This window comes from Mirounga angustirostris, unplaced genomic scaffold (assembly GCF_029215605.1).
Source record: "Mirounga angustirostris isolate CCGP_5_RB_7025 unplaced genomic scaffold, mMirAng1.0.hap1 SCAF_5, whole genome shotgun sequence".
In the NCBI taxonomy this organism is placed as follows: domain Eukaryota; kingdom Metazoa; phylum Chordata; class Mammalia; order Carnivora; family Phocidae; genus Mirounga; species Mirounga angustirostris.
In genome coordinates, this window is record NW_026991713.1 from 52,922,588 (window position 1) to 52,944,407 (window position 21,820).

Below are 21,820 nucleotides of genomic sequence, written 5' to 3' on the forward strand. Positions count from 1 at the left end.
AACATATGAAAAACATACATATCTAACTGAAATGTTCCACAATCTAAAATGCTTATAAGAAAGTTACATATATTTCTCATTGCAAAAATCTGATAACAAAACAATATAGTACAGCTCTGCAACTTCATATGTAAGTCAGCAAGGATATCCATATATTCGCCTTTCCCCCCTCTCTTTTGGCATTTTTAAGTGCCATTAAAAGAATTATTTGGGAATTATCAACGTAATCATATTTTCAAGAGAAGTGATTTCAAAGAAAAACAAATTTTATCGTAGAGTAAAAAATACAAAGAAAGATTTTCACTATTCTTGGCTCCAGAAATGAAATTATTTTCTGAGATTTTATAGGATTTCTAGTTCTTTCCCCTCATAATCAAGAATTTTCTACTTTTGAATCTTAAAAACTAACTTAAAGAGAATGTGCTAATCTATACTGCACAAGCAAAGATCAGAAGCATACCAAGAAGGGAGGGTGGGAAGAAGGCAGTTATGAAATGCATTGTCTATAAAGAACATAAACATAGGGGCGCCTGGGTGGCTCAGTCAGTTGAGCAGCTGACTCTTGATTTTGGCTCAGGTCATGATCTCAGGGTTGTGAGATGGAGCCCCTGTTGGGCTCCACACTCAGCGGGGAGTCTGCTTTGGGATTCTCTCTCCCTCTGCCCTTCTCCCCACTTTTTCTAAAATAAATTAAAAAAAAAAAAAAAAGGACATAAACAAAAAACCGACTAAAAGTTGGCCTGCTTTTTATTTTCACCATGCACCAGCGATAGTGTCAATTCCTCTGGGGTGGAAGGTTCTAACCTGCAGATGCCCCACCCCCTGCCCCTTTGGTAAGCCAATGAAAGAGACTCACCTCATCTTTTCTTATAGTCTCTTGGCTTATTTCTTATAAAATGTCCTTACCTCAATGAGATTAGTTGATGAGAAAGTGCTGTCCTTATACAGAATCAATCAATAGTTACTCATTTTCTTCATGCCCAAATCAATGGTTTGTGTGGTTTTATAGTGAGTTGCCAGGAAAGCAAGGATACATATAGGACTGCTAGAAAGAACAGACTATAAGAGAAAGCAAGATCTTTAAACAAAGTATTAAGCTGTAGCTTTTGCACAGAGATTAATTAAAACTAAATTATAGGTGAAGAAAAAAGTCCTGAAAATTAGGGTTGCATTTGGGGAAATGTAAACAAGGGCATACTTGAGTTAGATAAACAAGGAAAAAAATGCTGTATTAAATTTAAAATCAGTAATGAGTATACCACATAGTTTACAAAGCACCTTTCCATAAAATACATTATCTCACTTGAGATCTCAACAATCCTGTGAAGCAGACACTATAACAAAATAGGAGGTAGTATACAGAACTGAGGATAGAATATTGGCTCCACCACATAGTAATTATGTGAACTTGGGAACAGTAACTGCTTTGTACCTTGGTTTCTCCAAATGAAAATCAGTGATGATGAAGGTCTCTCTACCTCATAGCTACTATGGGATTAAATGAGATACTACATACAGCAGTTTAATACACTACCTGGTCCATTTTAAGTGCTCAATAGTGCTATTATTGTTATAATTTTACAGGTGTAGAAACATACTGGGGGAGATTAAATTCCAAGTCATATGACTACTAAGTAGAAAAGCTAACAGTAGAATTCTAGACTGGCTACATTCCTACAACCCTTATTACATGAATATCTAAGTATGGATTAGCCTTTTGCACTATTTTTAGGTGTTTTTTTTTTGCAGCTGACAATGTCATTTGAGTTTGACAAATTCAACAGCATTATTAACATCATTTTCTATTTTAAAACACTTTGTTTAGTGGGAATAAAAGTTAATTGCAGGCATTAAAAAGAAATGGGTCTCTATGGACAACTGTGGTGGAGACTACAATCCAGGGCTGGAAGAAGTTAATTTTGGTTTTTCTTTAAACCTCAGAAAAATGGAAAGTCTATTAGTAGGTAGACAGCAGAAAGACTGCAAGCTGTGAGTGGAGGGATGCTTGTTTACAGCTCTATCCCAAGACTACAGAGGAGTGATTAGTAGGTGCACAAATGTTTAATGAATATTTAAATTAAAAAATGAACTTTGAAACACATCCTTAAGAGGATTTGCTTTACTTTGACATGCTTTCCTATCTTTAATTATACGATAACTAAAAAGCCTACCATATAGTCACCTACCCACAAAATAGGGGGGTTTTATCAAAAGATTCAGAGTAAGAAATAAAAGACTAAATAAGGCCTTAAATAGCTTTATTGAAATCTGTATAAATAAACATGCACATTTCAAATGTAAACTCAAGTGAACTCAAGTGCAGACAAAATTTTAACCTCTGTCATGCAAGAGGTTAGTTTACATTAAAAAAAAAAAGAAGAAAGAAAAGAAAAGAAAAAGAAAGAAAAGAAAGGAAAAAAAAAAAAAAAAAAAAACCAAAGCAGCTTTTAAAATACCAGGATGAAAAAACCAGCTTTAATATCAAGGTATAAAGCAAAGCCATGATCAACATACCTCATTTATCCTGGTCAAATGCATTTTTTTCTTTTTACTTTTAAATGCTAACATAAATAAATAATTTACCAAAATGTGCACTCACAGAGTGAACTTTTATTTACAATACACAATTTATAATCTATTGTATTTGATTAGTTCAAGTGAAGAACATTATACTTTTTGCTTTAATAACAGTGGGACACAAAGCAATTTCTCAGGTAGTCGATATGTGAAATGTGCCCCAGCATTTAGATTTTCTATTAAAGGCAGTATTGTATGCCAATCGACAATACATTCTTTCAACTAGATTAAAGGGAAAAAGCAGCAAATGAAAAATGTTTCAAATGTTCACACATATTTTTGGCATCCTGGATCCTTGAATGTGGTGAATTAAAATCAAATTCAAGGTTTGTATGCTTTATATACTATACAGGTTCTGACTCTAGAACATGCAAATGCCAATTTTCTTATAACAAGTTACCTTCTGAGAAAAGCTGTAAGGCTATGGTGAATTCCATCAGGAACACACAAAGAAAGTTAACAGACCTACCTTTAAAGCCAATGGTCCATTAATGATTTAAAGGCCAGTATATGAAAAAAATTTCTCATTTAAGCTTGATGTAATTATTACTATGGATACAGAATACTATTAAGTCTGTCCTTATATTACAATAATTGGAAGAGCTAAAAGTTGCCAAATTACCAAAAAATGGGGTAGAGAAAAACAGACAGCAAAAATTTTAATTTTGGACCAACACCAGATTAAAGAGATGCATTTTTAAAGCAAGTCAAAAAATTTTTTAATATCTAAGGAATAGATCCCAATAGCAGTAAAAAATACTTACATTCAACTGAAAAATGATTTTAGATGGAGTGTGATATCTAGAACCTGTTTCCACAGCAGAAGATGAACATAATATTCTGGACTTTTAATGATACTACAAAAGAAAATAACTTTTCCAAGATTGTTTCTTATATCATGATTTGGTTTTTTAATAGGCCCATGTTGATTACCAGGAATAGATTTTAAAATTTGGTTTTCCAAGAATACTCCTGCAGTATTTATGCCACATTGATACCGCAGCTAAATATCATAGTAATACATGTGGCAGCCTAATGCACATGAACTAGATAATCCAAAAACTAAGTTCAGCCATAGTTTTCTTGCAGTATTTTTAGAGCAAAATAAATGACCAACATCCACAAATTTAACATTTGTCATCAATTAACTCACATCCAAAAAATTAAAGAAAACATAATTCATCAAAACAGCAGCAAACTTAAAAGGGGTTTATTTGTGATTTCCTATATATATTTAGCTTGTAATTACAAGACTGCAAATGTATTAAGAGACAATTTCTGTTAAAGTTTTCATTGTGTTTCACTTCAAGTACTGCACAAGTTAAAATCTGATAAAGGATTTACATTCGGTTATCTGAAACTCCCCATCTCAGACTTTTGTTTAATGTGGTGGGTAACTTCATCATTTCAATAGATACCACCAGCAGGAAAGTCTCTCTTTTATGGCTTCTAGGACTTTCATTAGTTAGTGTGCATACAGTTTTCATTTTCTATATCATTGTCATTATCATTGCTATCTTCATCACTTTCTAACGGGATGCCTGTGGCAGCTGAAGCACCTTTAGTTTCTCGGTCAAGAGGAAAAAAGCCAGTTCCACTGAAAGTGTCCTGTCTCTGGTAGAAGAGTACATATGCCGCTTTGGACTGTTGAAATAAACAAAGCATGTTAAAATGGTCATGATTCTCAAAGATCACATTAAGCATACTATGAACTTTTCAGCTATGTAACTGATTTTGGTGACAGGGCATAAATTAAATAGAAAAACCACACATGGTCAAATGGAAGTTACTAAAATTGGTTTAAATATAAGATGCCTTCTATATATAAAGGAAGAATAGTCACTAGAATTAACATTTTTATTCTCTATTACGTTGAACAGGTAAGTAAATGCAACTATATCATAGATTAACCTAGTTACTCTAACATGAAACAATTCTATGCCTTCTTCCCTCCCGTCTCTAAGGAAAATTTAAGCTTGTTTCTAATACTAATCGCTTCACTCTACGTTTGCTTTAGAGTCCAGCTTTTCCTACTGTCTTAAGGATATTGCTCCATTCATCATCACCATGTATCTTTAGTAAGTTCTTATCTACTGGACTTCTTGGCCTAATAAATACTCAAGTCTTTTCCCATCCTAAATCCCTCCTCATTCTACCGCCTTCCTCTAGCTGCCAGGCTGGCAGTCGTCGAATATTCATTTTTCACTCTCATGCACACTCCTCAATTCAGTATGATCTGCCGCTCCAATCATTCTAATGAAATCCCTTTCACTAGGGGCAATAACCTGCTACAGACAAATTAAATGGGTGCTTTTTAAAGTTCTTTTAGCCAATCTCTCTGTAGCATTTAATGCTTTACTCCTCCTCTTTCCTGCATCAAATAATTTTTGGCTTTTGTGACACTACTTTTCCTTAGATCTTCTATCTCCATGGTTGCTTCTGACTTTTCTGTGGGCTCATTAAATCCTAACCTTAAAAAAAAAATCATGTTCTGTCTTCTGCCCACCACCTCTTTCTCTATCTGTATTTACTCACCAGGTGACTCATTCAAACCTATGGCTTCAACTGCTACCTAAGAATAATAATGCAAATTTATAACTTAAGCTAGTTCTCACTCCTAAACTCTAGTCCTGTTAGTCCCACTCCCTAGTGGAAATTTCCCCAGAGCTATCATATAGGTAGCTCAAATTTCAACAGCAAATTTTCTTCCTATATTTCCTATCGTGGTAAATGCTGAAGTAAGTCATCTTCAACTTCTCCCTCTTTGCATTTCTACGTCTTCATTTATATCCAATCTTGATCAAGTTCTATTAATTCTATCCAGGAAGTATCTTATAAATCCATTTCCCCTTGTCTATACATTACTACCACAACTTTAAATTTAGAAGCTTGTATTGCAGAAATGACATGAGCCTTCTTTCTGCTTCTTTTCTCAGTGCCTTCCAAATTTAATAATGTTCTATTGCTTAAAAATCACCGATGCTTCTCGTAGTCTTTAAGAAAAGCTCTAAACCGTGAAGAATGTTGATCTGATTGCCAAGTTTACCTTTAGCCTAATTTCTGCCCCTAACAATTATGTCCTTTCAGTAATACCAAATTATTTGCTCTTTTCCTAAATATCATGTTCTGTCATGCCTCCTTGCTTTTGTAGGTACTGTTTTCTCTGCTTAGAACACCTTTACTTCTTTTGTTTAATTTACTTCCATTTGTAAAGTTGCAGACTCAGGTCAAACACCACTTTCTCATGCAAACTTCCCTCACTGGTCCTATCTCCTTAAACCCTAAATCAGTGGAGAGATGGCTGTCCTGTTTCCATGTAGTCAAGATGTTTAATAGTATTTATGATATAACTGTTAATTTACTTCTCTGTCATCTTTGGGGTTAAGCCTCTTGAAGTCAGAGACAGCTGTCTTTTAATCCTGTTTAGAATTGAGTCCTATATAAAGAAGGTACTCAAATACTTGTTGACTAAATCAAGTATCATCACTGTAGACAATTTCAGGATGTTTTGGTTGGGAGATTTAGAGAGAAGAACAGAATTGAAAAGTGATGGCTGAGACTTGAAATTAGAAGTCTAACTATAAACTGGAAATGTAATTAACTTAGGTACATACATAATTTAAAAATATTAGCATTCAAGTCTCTTTGTTTTGTGTTATAGCTATAGGGAGCTAAGGAACAGTACATAATACATATACACCCGTAGATAAATATATAAAATATCTGTAGAGAAACAACTCAAAATTATTTCATATCTGTTCACCCAATGATGGATTAAAATGATGCCAATAATTGGGTTCAGAAGTTTATTAATTTATTAAACTGAACAATATAAGTTGAAGACTCTTAAGGCATTACAAACTAAAGAAAAAGCTAGTCTCTGTCCTCAAAGAATATAAAATTTAAATGGGAAATATGAGCTGCATGCTCACAGGAGCAAATACTACATTTCTCACTCTTTGTACTATTGTGATCAAACAGTAAAATTTTAGAAAGGCAAACTTTAATAGAAAAATAAACCCTTATTAAGCCAAGTCTTAGCTTTTTTCTTAGAATAAACTTGTCATCCTCTCACCAATCAATATTTGATAATAAAAATATGCTCTGCTGGGAAGCAAAACAAATGTCAATATTTTGGCTCCAGCTATGGCTGATAAACTATTCAGAAAATATCAAAGTAACAGATACTCAAGGTTAATTTTTTAAAAAAAATCCTCTAATTTGTTTAATCTAATCATGTAATTTTGAGTTTAAATGTTTAAGTGTCACAAAGGATAAGACTTTATTTTAAAAATCATAGGTATGGTAAGGAGGCCCTTAAAGAATTTTTTTTTCTATTTTAGTACTCTAATTTTAAGTAGTCAATGTCCCAAAATGTCTGAACCTATCTTCCAAAGGAAAAATTTATTATTTTCATTAGAAAACTCCATTTTTCATGTTGAAAACTACCAGAAAAATTTTCATGATGCAATTTATGCTTCTGTTAGTGGGCAAGTCTGGAGACAAATTTCCACTTAGAGGACAACTTTACATTTCTTTAAATCAGGGAAAGTGTCTCTTAACTATTAGAAATTGCTAAAATATAGACTGTAGTGTTCCATGGGCGCTTTTAAAAAAGTGGATCCTGTGATTTTCAGGAAATAAAGACACACTTACCACAATCTGGTCTTCAGACGCAGTTGAGACACTACTGTCATCAAAGTAGTACCATTTTCCATCATCTTTATTTTTTGCGAAAGCAGTATCTAATGAAAAAATATAATCACTTCTGTGACTGAAAAGTCTATGGTTTCCTGGGGGGAACCCGTAAAACTTTACAATCATCTATATAAGGAATACATATTAAAATTACATGACAATCATATACATAAGGCCTATCTATTATACATTCAACTGATTCCATTGATTAAAGGTTTTAATGTATTTCCTACAATCTAAATGCGTAAGATACTTTTCAAATATGTCGAAATCTGACTTCTTCTTCCCAAGGACAAACAGAATAGATTTATTATTTTTCAGTTCACAGAATAATACTAATGACAATAAATGGGAATTAATATTTATGTAGTGCTTATTGTGGACCAGGTATAGTGCTATGTACTTTACATGTACTATCTCATAGAGAAGGTATTATTATGCCTCTAACTTTAGAAATGGGGAAACTGAGGCATCAAGAGAAGTTTAATATGTAACAGTAAAGCTGTTAAGTGGCTGAGTTAGCATTTAAACCCAGGCCTGTCTCTGACTCTAGAGTTTGACATTTTAATAATTTAAATTTTGTACAACAAATACTTTTTCAATAATACTATCCCATTAATTTGTAGTTTTTACACCAAAATTTTTTTCAGTCTTTAACAAAAGTATTGAACAAGAGAAAAATAAAAAGTAATTTACCTGTACAATTTTTAAAGATTTGCTTTATCTTTAAAAGTTAAAAATGCCCCCTTTACACATTCCATGCTACCTCTGAACTATCCAATAACTGAGGAAACAGAGTTGCAAAATGTCTGCAAAATAATTATCTGCTGTCATAGCTTCTAAATGTTCTACCTCTCACAAAACAAAATTATTGCTCTTCTGGGTGGAGCCTATTGTGGGTTGTAAGTTTGTCAGTTGAACTGAAGACCACTGTACCCACAATTAAACATTGAATAAAAGGACAAGATCTAGCAATAAAATGGTTTATAAGAGACAAATCTAACAAAAAGGCACCCAGAGTTTGTGAACCAAGTGATACCAAAAGAAAAAATATATCAAATACTGGTAAAAGGAATAATACGAGAAAGAAGAGCTACCATTTTAAACATAAATGAAATAATGCAAAACAACTAATAAAACTGTTAGTAGAAACAGATAATTCAACACTTTAATAAGAATCCTCAAAATTCTCAGAAATATAACAAAATATAAAATTAACTAGAGACAGCAAATAGCTGAATATAACTGATAAGTTTCAAATATAAGAGAAAAACAGAATTCTATGTCTGGATGGGGACTATGTATGTTTTTCAAGCACGTAAACATTTAAGAAACAGACAATACATGGACACTTTAATAAACTAAGGATTAATATAATATAGGCAATATCTCCAACTGTTATGTAATAAAAGTAAAATTAAGACAAAAGGAGAGCTTTATTTTTTAAAAATTTTTAAAAGATTTTATCTATTTATTTGACAGAGAAAGACACAGTGGGAGAGGGAACACAAGCAGGGTGAGTGGGAGAGGGAGAAGCAGGCTTCCTGCTGAGCAGGGAGCCCGATGTGGGGCTCGATTCCAGGACCCTGGGATCATGACCTGAGCCAAAGGCAGAGGCTTAACGACTGAGCCACCCAGGTGCCCCAAAGGAGAGCTTTAAAAAAAACATATGTTTGGAAAAGTATATGATTAAGTGCCCTGGACTAATTAGAAAATCATAAAGGAAATTAAAAACACATACAGAATTAAAAGTAGATGAAAATACTACATTAAAAAGTTTATGTAACTAAGATAAAGCAGTATTTAGAGGGAAATTTATAGCTTTAATTATAGCCTTCAACAGAAAGAAATGTAAAAATGTAAAGCAAAAGCTAATAAAGCATTCAAATCAAAAGTTAAATAGAGCAACAGAGCAACCTCAAAGTAACAAAAAGAAAAACATAACAAAGGGAAGAGAAGAAATCAATGAGAGAGAATACATATGTAATAACAAAAAGAAAAATTTAATAAAGTGGAACCTAATTCTTTGAACAGATTAGTAAGATAGACCTCTGGGAAAAGACTAAGAAGAAAACAGAAGAACAAAAAAGGGACAAAGATATAGCATAATGGTATTAAATGTAACTATTCTTAAAGTGGAAAACACAGATACATTTTTAGAAAAATAGAAAAATGCCATAATGCATACATCTTGGGAAAAATAAAACTGAATAGATTTCAATAAGCATGAGATAAAGAGAAAAATTTGTGGGTGTGAAGCCCAGATAATTTTACAAGTGAATTCTACTAGCCTTTCATGAATAGTTAATTCCTATACTATGCTACCTGCTTTAGGATACAGAAAAAGAATAAAGTATCCCAGCCTGTTTATTATTAGACTGTAATCTTGATTCCAAAGAAAGAACAATATAAAAAATTAGGATCATTTCACTTATGAATGAAATTTTAACCCTCACTAAAATTAACCAAATTCAACTGGGAATTAAAAAAGAATTTTTTTTAATATACAAAATTATACATTAAAAAAAAAAAACCACCTTAAAAGGTAAGTTGGGTTTATCCCAGGAATGCAAAGATAGTTCAACAGAAAAATCTATCAGCTGGAGAGTGTAGACTGGTGTTAACTGTCCTGAAGAGCCATCTGGCAGTACTTACTCTATAACCCAGCAATCTCACTTCTGGGTATGTTGCTCAAAGAAATTCTCAGAGAGGGGACCATAAACAATGGTGTTTATCAGTCTTATGGTGGTAGAAAGTTAAAGGCAATTTGGATGTCCACCATGAAGTGAGTACAGAGCTAAAATATGGTAGATGTAAGTCCTGAGTGGTTAGAAGCAATGAACTAAATGGACACAAAGTAACATGGATAAGTCTTATGCGTTATGAGAAAAATGTAAGATCTATAACACAGTATACCTATTATGTAAAAATTAATAACGATGCATGATTTATAACAACACATACATCAAGTACTTTAGGAAGGGAAAGGGGAAGGAGAATGGAAAAGGACAGGAGTCCTGATGAGTGATGTTCCATGCATTAAACTGAGAAGTATGATCAAGTCAATTCTCTATTCCTGATGTTAAAAAAAAAAAAGGTTCAAAAGCTAATTCATTAATTAACACTTATTGATAATTACTATATGTAAAACACATTTCACATTTTCCCTTTTTCTTTTTTTAGTAGGCTCCACACCCAATGTGGGGCTCGAACTCACAACCCCAAGATCAAGAGTCACATGTTACCAACCGAGCCAGCCAGGAACCCTACATTTTCCCTTTAAGTAATAACTATCTTAAGGAAAAAGTCTGCAGTTATCAAACATCATGATTTTAGCAAAATGGTAAACTGTCAACTTACAGTGTCCTCCTCCCATCCCTCCATAGTGGTTGGAAACCGCAATCAAATTATAGCGACAAGGACCTGCATTTGGATTAATTAGGAATTCCGACATATCCAGGTCACTGTTTAACAGAGAGATCAAGTTAGTTTTACCTTTTCCCTAAATGTCATGAATTCTACTATCTTCTGTCAATGTTGCTTGACTCTCATTTATATAAAAAATATCTCTCTCACTGAAGAAATCACTAAGAGTCAAATAACTGTAAAACATATATATATATATAAAACATATATATACAAATAACTGTAAAACACACACATATATATGTGATATATATATATATACACACATGCACACACATGCACACGCACACAAACATACACACACACCTCTGAGATTTGAGTATTTTGGCAAAATTTTTCTTAGGGGTTGGAAATTTTAAAATTGTCTACTGACTGCTGTTTATTCAGATTAATGTTTTTATGTTAATACATTTAACTCTCAGTATATAGTAAAAGAGTCATCACCATTTGCCATTGGAACCCTTTTAATTTTTCATATTTTTGAAGTCATTTTTAGTAATTATGCATTTAAGGAAGAATAAATGATGGCGAAAAACAGCTTTCACAGAAATCTTATAATAAAGAGATATATCTAAACCCCAACATTTATTCTACATTTTCCTGGTTCTGACGATCTATATACCCCCAAGTGGGCAACATTCTTTGAAATGCAACCAAATGTTTGTAATCTGTCATGCATGAAACTGGAACATGACCATTTTCTAGCTTATCATTATTTGTTTTTTTTGGACTTGCATCATTAAAGAGCAATAATGATTCTAAATCTCAAATATATCTCTCACAGATTCCAGCTTATCATTACTTGTGGTTCTTCTTGTACTTAAACTGTCAAAATGTTAATATTCTTCCTCTTTTTTTTAAATGCTATATTCTTGAGAAAACTTTGGTGGCTCATAATTTTGTTAAGGAGAAAATTACCATTTTTTTCTGGTAAAAAACTGCAAAATGTTTTTAATTTTGTAAACACTAATCAGAAATAAGAAATCCAAAGAATGTTTTCAATATTACATCCATTTCCTTCTAATCCCACACACCTGCCTATGGCAGTTGTCTACTTATTAAATGTATCAAACACTTCATACACAAATATAAAATATAAAAGAATACTATCAGTGTTCTTTTAGCAAAATGGGAGAGTAGCAAGTTATTGTGCGATGCAAAATATTGTGTGATGAAGTCCTTCCTGGACCATGTGAACGAGAATATACAATTTCAATTCTGTCCTTACGAATTCTCAATTAAATTTAGTGAAAGTTTTTTTTTTTAAAGATTTTATTTATTCATGAGAGACAGAAAGAGAGAGAGAGGGGCAGAGGGAGAAGCAGGCTCCCCAAGGAGCAGGGAGCCCGATGCGGGGCTTGATCCCAGGATCCCGGGATCATGACCTGAGCTGAAGGCAGATGCTTAACCATCTGAGCCACCCAGGCTCCCAAATTTAGTGAAAGCTTTATTAAAAAAAAAAAAAAAAGACTACAAAGATGCTGTCTCCAGACTTTTTACAAAAATGATGTGGTACTCTGAACAATGCAATAAACGGAAGTAGACACAACAGGGATGACTGATTACTGTGTCATTCTTTTAAGCAATTACATTATTCTGTTTCATATAACTTCAGTCTTTTTTAAAAAGCATACTTAGGAATAATTGATGATTAATGATGAAATAATTCCTAGGAAAAATAAAATCACTACGATCCCACAGAATATCTAGATTTATAAACCGTGCCAATGAACCCATATAATAATGTAATACAGAATTACTTTTATTCTGTTGTTTAAAAAGGTGTATCTTCTCATTGCTCTCTGAAAAATATCTAAAAAGGAATAAAAATTCTTACTGGTCCTTACAATTTTTTAGAACTACTCACAAATACACTCAAAAACTGAAGTTGGAGCCAATGCTACCTGATGTTTATAAGAACCTACAGTTGCCCAATGTTTATAAAGCATAATCAAAACTTACTTTATGGGAAAATCAACTAAAGTATCCAGTTTGTCTCTCATGTATCGACTGTAAGAAAATCGCTTGAGATGTACCACAAGTACTGGAGGCAGGGACCATAAATCCAGTTTCTTTGTGGCTTGCTGATGTTCTTTACAATTTGGACAATACCTAAAAATAAAGGGAAATATTTAAAGCTTGCTAGAGGTAATGAAAATAATAGATAAAAAAATGCTTGGCAAGTTTTACATTTATTCAGTGGGCAATTACTATGTGCCTAATATATACCAGACATATATATAAATATTTCTCTTCAGTAAATCAAACTGATTTAGAATATTATAAATTAATATGTAAATACGTATTCAAAGAAATGATGAAGGCTAGATTATTTACATTTTAGTAAGATAAAAGAACACAAAACTACGTTGAGATATAAGTATTAGAAAATCTCAAAACTTCTGGGCTCTAATGGAATTAATAACACCACAAAACATGATTTTCCTAAAAATGTTTCTATCAAAACGGCTGCACAGCAAAAAATTCTTGGGAAAAGTAACTAAAATTATCCATAGTAAAATGGCTACTATAGAGAATACAGTAATGAGATTAAAGCTTAACATTGTAATAATACTTTTAAACAATTTGAATCACTTTTCTTTTTAAAGATTTTATTTATTTCTTTGAGAGAGAGAGACAGAGATACAACAGAGATGAGAGCACAAGCAGGGAGCCTGATGCAGGGCTCGATCCCAAGACCCTGGGACTATGAGCTGGGCTAAAGGCAGATGCTTAACCCACTGACCACCCAGGTGCCCCTTGAATCACTTTTAACAGACTATTATCACTTAAAGAAATGCTTATTATTTAAAATATCAAAAGGAATTTAGTTACTGCTTTTTAAACTTGATGTATCACATACCTCAGTATAAATCCTTAAAAAATAATTAGAAGTAATTTTTTAACTTTGTCTCTTACCAGGGATCTTCAGCACCTAGCTTTTCTTTTGTGGTAAAAAGCTCAATGCAATCTTTTAATTTCACAAAGGGTTTTTTAGGAGGTTTATATTCCACACTTTCATGTTTTTCAAAATCCTAAAGAGAAGTATTTCTTGAGTTAAGAGAACAAATGAAACAAAACTCATTTTAGTGATACCATCTTACTATGAATAGTAATGAAAAACTCCTAAACTTTCTCAAAAGAATTATAAAGCTTATTTCAGCTGAGATTTACACCACACTTTAAAAAAACTTCTATATACACACCTACATGGATGATTAAAACTGTTAACAGAAAGCATGTTTGTAAACCAACAAGCCTTTTCTAGTACATAACCATTTTTTTACTAGCAAAATAAACATATTTGGTAGAGAAGCAAAAGAGTGTAACAAAATTGTGATCAACATGGGAAAGATACGGAATGAGTGATGACTTACCTCAGCGGCATTTTCATCAAAATATCTTTTTTTCAAATCAGGATCCCAATCCAAAGCAAGAAAAGATCTTTCTAAGATGGAAAACATATTTTTTCTTTAAAATTTAATATGCCTTCATTAAAATGAGTATATTTTAATGTTAAAATATATACTAGAATAAACAATCTTTTCTACTTGCACTAGGTAATCAGGGTAAATTGCGGTTTCCAAGCCATTAAAAATTTAAGGAGTTAAAAAAAAAGATAGTAACTTAAGCGTAAGTCTAACCTCCATTTAATAAGCAGTGATGTGTTTTAGTATACTTAGAAATTAAGACTTTTCATTTAAGATATAAATATAGATTTTATATAGGTAAGTGAATGTTATTTTTCATGACTGCTGAATTTGTTTGTTTTGTTTTAAAGATTTTTTATTTATTTATTTGACAGAGAGAGACAGTGACAGAGGGAACACAAGCAGGGGGTAGTGGGAGAGGGAGAAGCAGGCTCCAGGCTGAGCACAGAGCCCAACGCAGGGCTCGATCCCAGGACCCTGGGACCATGACCTGAGCCGAAGGCAGACACTTAACGACCGAGCCACCCAGGCGCCCCTGAATTTCACAGTTTTCACCTAAAATAACAACATGCTTTGCTCAAGTTCAGTGTTCAAGCCAGTTTTCACACTTACCATCTAGCCTAAGCTGCCTCTCATCAAATCTTATATGCCTGGTATCATCTTTGATGTAGTTGATATCAGTATTGCCTAAATTGTTGAACTGGAATGTAAACAATCTTTTTTTGTGTCCCGTGAGTTGACCTTTACAAGTTTCCTCAGTACATAATCCATTTTCAGAATCATTATCTCCTCCAACCGAATCTTCAGACTGACTGTTTTCATTCTCAGAGGGAAGTTCTTGATCCTGGCTGGATTCATCATCTGGCTCATCTGTTTCCATTTCACCTAATTTTAGATATTAGAAGTCTTTAAAATAAACCCAATATTACATTTAAAAGTTATTAATATTAACATTATTTTTCCCAGGCTTGAAGAGATTTTTTAGTTCCTTAATCCCCATCTTCTTTTTTTTTGAGGCAATAATCCAAGTGAAAGGCTTTATAATTTAAAAGGAAAGTCTTACTTGGTGAGCCCTCTTCATGTATGCCATTTGGGCCATTCCCATTAATATTTTGGTCCTTACAGCAGTGTAGGGATCCTTCAGTTTCTTCAGTTTCAGTAGATATTTTGACATATCGGCTTAAATAAAATCAGAAATCAAACAAATTTAGTTCTATGAAGGTAAAAACTTAAAAAAAGTTTTCCATTCTTTCAGTAAAAAAACCTTTTTAATGGAATAATAGTGGTCATTTAGTTGAAGGATAAATTAAACTCGAAATAGTACCATAAGTGCAAGTGATTAATCATTTCTGTTTTGGTTGTCTTTATAAAAAGAAAGAAGGTGATCTGTTACTTCTAGGGTTTTAACATCTTTCTATGTTAAAAGTTTGTGGCAAATAATTTGACTTAAAATTATTATATATTCTCATTTAGATGATATATGTATTATTACTAAGATCACTTATCACTGTATAATGGGATCTTTATGTATAGGCTATGGGACTATAATGATTAAAATAAGTATGCAAGAAAGAATACTAAATATGTCAGTTACAAAGGATAAAATAAAAGGGATCAAATGGCAGTTCTGATTATATTATAATTCAAATCAAGGTTTTAGGATGACAAAAAAGGGGTTGGCTTAAAATACTATCAACCATCAAAGTTTATCCTTTTAAATAAAACCATTATAGGAGGAGTTCTTGAACTTGCTAGCAAGGTGTGTAAATAAATGAAGCACCTGAAATTTGTTGTAATTTCAGAGTGCATACATGACAAATTCCTATTTTCTTCCAATCGTAAACTTCTGGTTTAAAACAGCTAAAAGAATTCATGCGTTCTGGGTTTGCAATTACCTCAGTAATGTGTTTAACATGATCAAGAAAATGAATTAAACTATAATTTGATTTTGTAAATTGCTATCTGTTTAAACAAAGTTGAGATAATACAAGCTTATCATACTCTGATAGTATACTGCACATTTATTTTTATTAACTATTCTATCATTCCTTTTGTTAATGTAGAATTGTCTGACACTTACCACATTTTCAAAAGCAGGAGATTATAGAGTTTATCTTCAGTATTATTTCGTGGTACAGCCATAAGAAAAGGTTGACCAAAAAGTGAAGAACCAGTATGGTGGGTATAACTTGAGTGTCTAAATTTTTCTCTTAGGCAAACAGGAATAATCACATGCTCTGTATCTTCTGTCCTATTGATGTTAATTTCAAACCTGTAAGGACAAAACTGACCATAAACTCTGAAAACTTTTATGTTATTTCTTCTGAAATTTTTCCCAAGTATTATTTTGCACAATGAATTTTATACTTACACATAAATATCATCCCGTTCCATAATACTACTAAGGTTTTCATCCATAGCGAATATTCTGTGAAATCTATGATTGTATATATCAGTAACTATCATCTAAAAGGAAATAAATTTCTATTAAGCTGGTTTTACATCACTGAAAAACTAAACTCCCAACTTACATACTTCAAACCCAGAAACACCTTACCTTATCTGCAGGTACTCCTGACAAAGCAGACAATGCTGTACAAAGATCAAGTATGTTTCCAATTTTGGGAACAACCACTTTGTACTAAAAAACAAAAAAATTATAATGCATTTATTACTTTGGAAAAAACACTCGGTAGATGAAACTGAACTCTTGGTTGCTTCCTCACATTCACTTGGTATTTGGTTTACAGTGTCTTTCTCCAATCCTACTATCATCCTGGCTGACAATGTCTATATGGATAATTTATCTCAGACTAATTGTTCCTTGGCTCTTTGATTCAAAGACCCACACTTACATTCAACTGTAGTTCACTTCTTGCACCTTGTCATAAACTTGCTCCACCTCTGATACCTTAAACTCTTTATCAGGCTACTGACTAACCACTAATTACTTTTCTTGGGATCTCATTCTTTCCCATTCTTGGCTTACCTTTAGAGCTCTACTCTTTTTAATTTTCAATTTTTTCGTGGTTTACCAACTTCCTACCGTCTTCATGGCCTTCCCTCCAGAACCCACATGATTCATCACTTCAACTACTGCACTGCAAAACCTTTAACTATTTTGTTATTCAATATTATTCTTGCTATACTTTCTTAGAGCTGTTCAGATATGCTGGAGAAAACTGACCAACTTTAGAAACTGGTTTGCTACAAATTCACAATGCCCAAGTCTTAACCAATTGTTCAAAACTAGCCAGAAATTCTGTGCATCCCTTATTTGCTTCTTCCTTCATTTCTGTCTCAGTAACTATATAAAATCTTCACCATTCCTTAGGTTTCCTATTTCACCACCTCTCCCTTCACTATCCGCAGAATACGGGGGGGAGGATACTGGATAGGAAAATCTCCAACTTTGTGTCCTCTAACAATCTTCTAAAAGATCCTTTTCTCCAGTTCTTTCTACACATGGAAAGAGAATCAGTTGTCACCCTTCCCATCTAAGGCTAACCCTAGCATCTCTGCTCTGAATCCTATCCTGTTCTATTTCCTCGGGAACCAGCAATCATCCTTTATTCCATTTTGTCCTGATTCTTACATAAGCAATGGAATAATTTACAAGTCTCTCAAAAAAAAAAAAAAAAAAAAAAAAAAAAGAAACCAGTCCTTCATTGCTTTCCCTCCATCTCCCTTTCTCCTGCTTTATAAATAACCTTGTTAAAAGTAATGTCCACACTATCTTAACTTCCTCACTTCCCATTCACCCCTAGCTTTTGTCCTCATCTCTTTATTTAACCAGTTACCAAGATTGTCAAATTCCTTTAGAATTTTACCCTTGACCTTTTCTTTCTTTCTTCCTTTCTTTTTTTTTTTTTAAGATTTTATTTATTTGTCAGAGAGCGAGCGAGCACAAGCAAGGGGAGCGGCAGACAGAGGGAAAAGCAGGCTCCTTGTTGAGCAAGGAGCCCAATGCGGGACTCGACCTCAGGACCCTGGGATCATGACCTGAACAGAAGGCAGATGATTAATGGCTTAACCGACTGAGCCACCCAGGTGCCACCCCCGCCAAACCCCCTTAGCCTGCCCTCCTCTTGATTGCATAGGCTCTCTTTACAGCAGGTGACAATATATGCCAGTTTGCTTTGGTCAGTCCTGGATGAGCCTGCAGTCCTGGTATAATGACTAATGGCCCCTTTTATTTTTAAAAGAGTTCTGGTTTAGATGATACATCACAGGGTCACCCTAGCCTTAGGGAATCTCATCCTTCTAAGACATTCACTATCATTTTAATAGAGCTCACTGCCCAATTTCTGTCTCAAGCACAGACATCTCTCCTCCAGTCTAGATACATAAACTCAACGCCTACTGATAGCTCTACCTAAATTTTCCTCATGCACCTCAACATGTCCAGTACGAAACACAGATTTAGGTCATGTTAGGTCAACATATCCAATATTAAAAAGGTTTCTTCTTAAACCTTTCTTCCTATATATCCCATTAAAACAAAGAGCACCTCCGTCTCCTCAGTTCTGCAACCCAATAAGCTTGGCATCATCTTTGAATATTCTTAAACATTTTTACTTCTTGTATTCAACTAGTTCTTCTAATTGCCATCCTGACACTAATCTTAAGAGTTCAAGCCCTTTTCATTTGTTATCTGATCACTACAAAACTCTCTTACATGGTCTTAGTACATCTGACCTAAGCTTTTCCAATCCAGTCTTTGCACTAGCCTGGGTCTTCTTTCTCGAATACAAATCTGGTCACATAATCTCTCATTTAATAACCTTTAATAGCTCCTCTAATTTTTAGGATGAAGTCCAAACTTCCTATCATGGCAGCAAACTTCTTTATGAGCTCACTCCTGCTTACCATATTATCTACTTATAGTTTCCAGAAGTGGGCATGTCCTCTTTTGCCTTTAGCTCTTTGTATATGCCACTCTCTTGGTCTACAATGCCTTTATTTCCAGCTTTCACATGCTTTAAACCTAATCATCCTTCAGGATTCAACACGGGCATTATTGGCAGTTTGGGTATGTCACTCCTTCTGTATACTCCTATAGTGTCCTGTCACAGCATTTTTCACACTGTATGAAAAGCTTCTTGGGAACAAGAACCAGGAACACCTTTGTATTTCCAGCACTTTGCAGGGTATGAGAGTCCAATACATAATATGTGTTCAGTACAATTACTAATAAACTATGACCTAAATCAACTCCATTGATGGGGAAACTCATCAAGTAGGCTAACTCAGCTAATTTCCCTTTCCTCTCCAGCTGGTTAAAGCACACTGTTAATGAGTCTGTTATTTTGTATTTGAATTGTTACTGTCTCCAAGTAGGAAAAAAATGCCCAATTCCTCTGTGCTGACCATGGCTCCAATCTCCACAAATTGGTAGTTTTGGCCACCAAGTGAGAAAAGAGGTATACTAATGAAATTGATATTACTGGAAAAACAATTTAAAACCCAAATTATGGGAGAACATTCAATACATGCCTTATAGGCTAATGTGAAATTTGAGTGCAATCTGTCCCTATGTAATAAAGATTACTTTGTATTACTAGCATGGGAAAGTACTGTCTTTAACAAATGTACTGTAGAAAAAGTGTATTTTTTTGTTGCGACAAATTTTTACTTATTGTTTTATGCTTCTCTCTCATTCCATTATATTCATTGGCATATATTTACAAACTTACAAACTAGACAGGTAAGAGTGTAGTTTAGCGTTGCTATAGTTTCCCTCCATTGAAAAGAACGTTAACAAGTCTATGCTTATTAAAGGGTGTGATTTTAGAAATGTGAACATATATTCCCCAGCCAAAAATAAAAGCAGGCCTTTCCTGGCCCTGCTCAATATTCTTAGTACTACTGAATGAAATACTGACATGAGGGTATCAAGTTCAATGAGTTCGTGAAGGAAACATATAAAGAAGGAGCAAAAGAAATAGGGAAAATCTGCATTACTAAGTGCATGACTAGTCTTTACTAGACTTTAATTACTTTGAATGAAAGGACTATACTTTTATTATGAACACTTCATTTATGGTGTCCTTGTTGACAGTAAACCCAGACACTTCCACTAAATTAATGTTAAGATTATCAAAAGCAGACCTTTCTTACAGATCTCATGATATTGCTATTGGTTGAATTGTGTCCCCTTAAAATTTATGTGTTGAAGCTCTAACCACCAATGTAATGGTATGTGGAGGGGGCTTTAGGGTGGTTTAGATGAGATCAAAAAGGTGGGGTCCTCATGATGAGATTAGTGCCCTTATAAGGAGATGCCAGAGAGCTTATGTGCATACAGGTGCTCTCTCTCACTCTGCTCTGTCTCTAAATACAGTGAGGACAAGGTTGTCTGTAAACCAGGAAGAGAGTCTGCACTAGATACCAACCATCCTGGTGCTCTTGATCTTAGACTTCCAGCCTCCAGAATTGTGATAAAATAAATTTCTGTTGTTTAAAGCCACTCAGTTTATGGCATTTTGTTATGCCAGGCCTGAGCGGACTAATATAACTACTATGCTCTAAGAAACTGCACTATCTGGCTGGAACTCTAAGCTAAAGATCTTCAGTAAACAGTGCTCTAAAGCAGGAACCATGTCTGCTCTGTTTGCCAAACAGCTTTATACTCTCACGAGGTGCCCAACACATATTTCAATGAATATAATTTTTGAATATTTCTGCTTTAGTAGTACTACAAGTCATGGGGGTTGGAAATACAAAGATTTACAAAGTCCCTATCCTTAAAGAACTCATGGTCTAGTGGAGAGAAGGTAAGTAAACCAAAGGTCATAATAAAATTTAATAAATGCGATAACAGAATTGAACTGAAGGTAGAAGAGGAAGAACTACTTTTATTAGGGTGGTTCAAGTGTCAGAAAAGGATTAATTGACAAATGAAGGGAGAAAATACAGTGCTTTGCTTAGAACATTAGTGAAGCAAGTATCTATAGCTGAACTAAATTTCTATTTCTCTTCCAAGTTCTTAAGATGCCTAAAAATTATAGGTATTTAAGTATACCATTATCAAATCATGAATCAAAATGTATGGTATTAGTTTTCCTTCCAACAGCCACTAGAAAAATAATTAACATTAAAGTTCAAGTTGGAAAATAGGAAAAATAATGTTATTAATCTTTGTTAAGCTGATATTTATCCTAACATTGTAAAACTGAACCTCTCATTTTTCTTTCATAAGAAAAAGCCTTTGAGAATTTTGTTTTTACAAATAATGATACTTTACACATCCCTCACCTTTTCAAGACCCTAAAAATTGGTACTAATTTCCAAAGTATTTAGCTTATAAAATCTCCTACACAAATAAACTTACTACTGAATTGTGCTTGAGACACAAGGTCTCAATACTAAGTTTTTATAAAAGAAACAAATGCAAAGAAAATAATCATGACCTACCTGCATAGGTTTGGTAAGTGGATCCATTCTAACTAAATACACTTCCAAGGTGCGTTCTTTTTTCATGGGCAATGGAAGTGTCAAGTAACAAAAAGGATCAAATGTTACAGAAATCTTAGCACATTCAGGACAAACTAAAGTTGATTTGAAAAGGCCGTGAAATATATCTACTATGATAGAATCATTTCTTTTTAAATGGTTTTCCCAGGCTTCTTCAGCAACTATCTGTAAGAAAAACAGACACATATTACACAGAGATATCACATTATTGT

The 21,820-nt window shown here is 33.6% G+C and overlaps 1 protein-coding gene across 7 annotated transcripts in view; it reads right to left on the reverse strand.

Annotated features, from left to right (window-relative positions):
• Positions 1-2,550: 2,550 nt before the first annotated feature.
• The window catches only part of USP15 (ubiquitin specific peptidase 15), a 127,975-nt gene continuing 108,705 nt past the window's right edge, over positions 2,551-21,820 (reverse strand). For 6 of the 7 annotated variants that reach the window (XM_045873066.3, XM_045873065.2, XM_054506952.2 and 3 more), the window contains 12 exons: positions 21,549-21,773; positions 16,690-16,773; positions 16,504-16,598; positions 16,213-16,404; positions 15,196-15,311; positions 14,745-15,017; positions 14,079-14,149; positions 13,621-13,736; positions 12,664-12,813; positions 10,636-10,739; positions 7,234-7,322; positions 2,551-4,221 (listed from right to left, as the gene is read on the reverse strand). In XM_045873066.3, coding sequence (XP_045729022.2) covers positions 4,039-4,221; positions 7,234-7,322; positions 10,636-10,739; positions 12,664-12,813; positions 13,621-13,736; positions 14,079-14,149; positions 14,745-15,017; positions 15,196-15,311; positions 16,213-16,404; positions 16,504-16,598; positions 16,690-16,773; positions 21,549-21,773 — 1,698 coding nt within the window. In that variant the 3' untranslated portion in view covers positions 2,551-4,038. Of the gene's footprint in view, positions 4,222-7,233; positions 7,323-10,635; positions 10,740-12,663; positions 12,814-13,620; positions 13,753-14,078; positions 14,150-14,744; positions 15,018-15,195; positions 15,312-16,212; positions 16,405-16,503; positions 16,599-16,689; positions 16,774-21,548; positions 21,774-21,820 lie in introns of those variants that run through there. The other variant, XR_010411483.1, reaches the window with a different exon arrangement.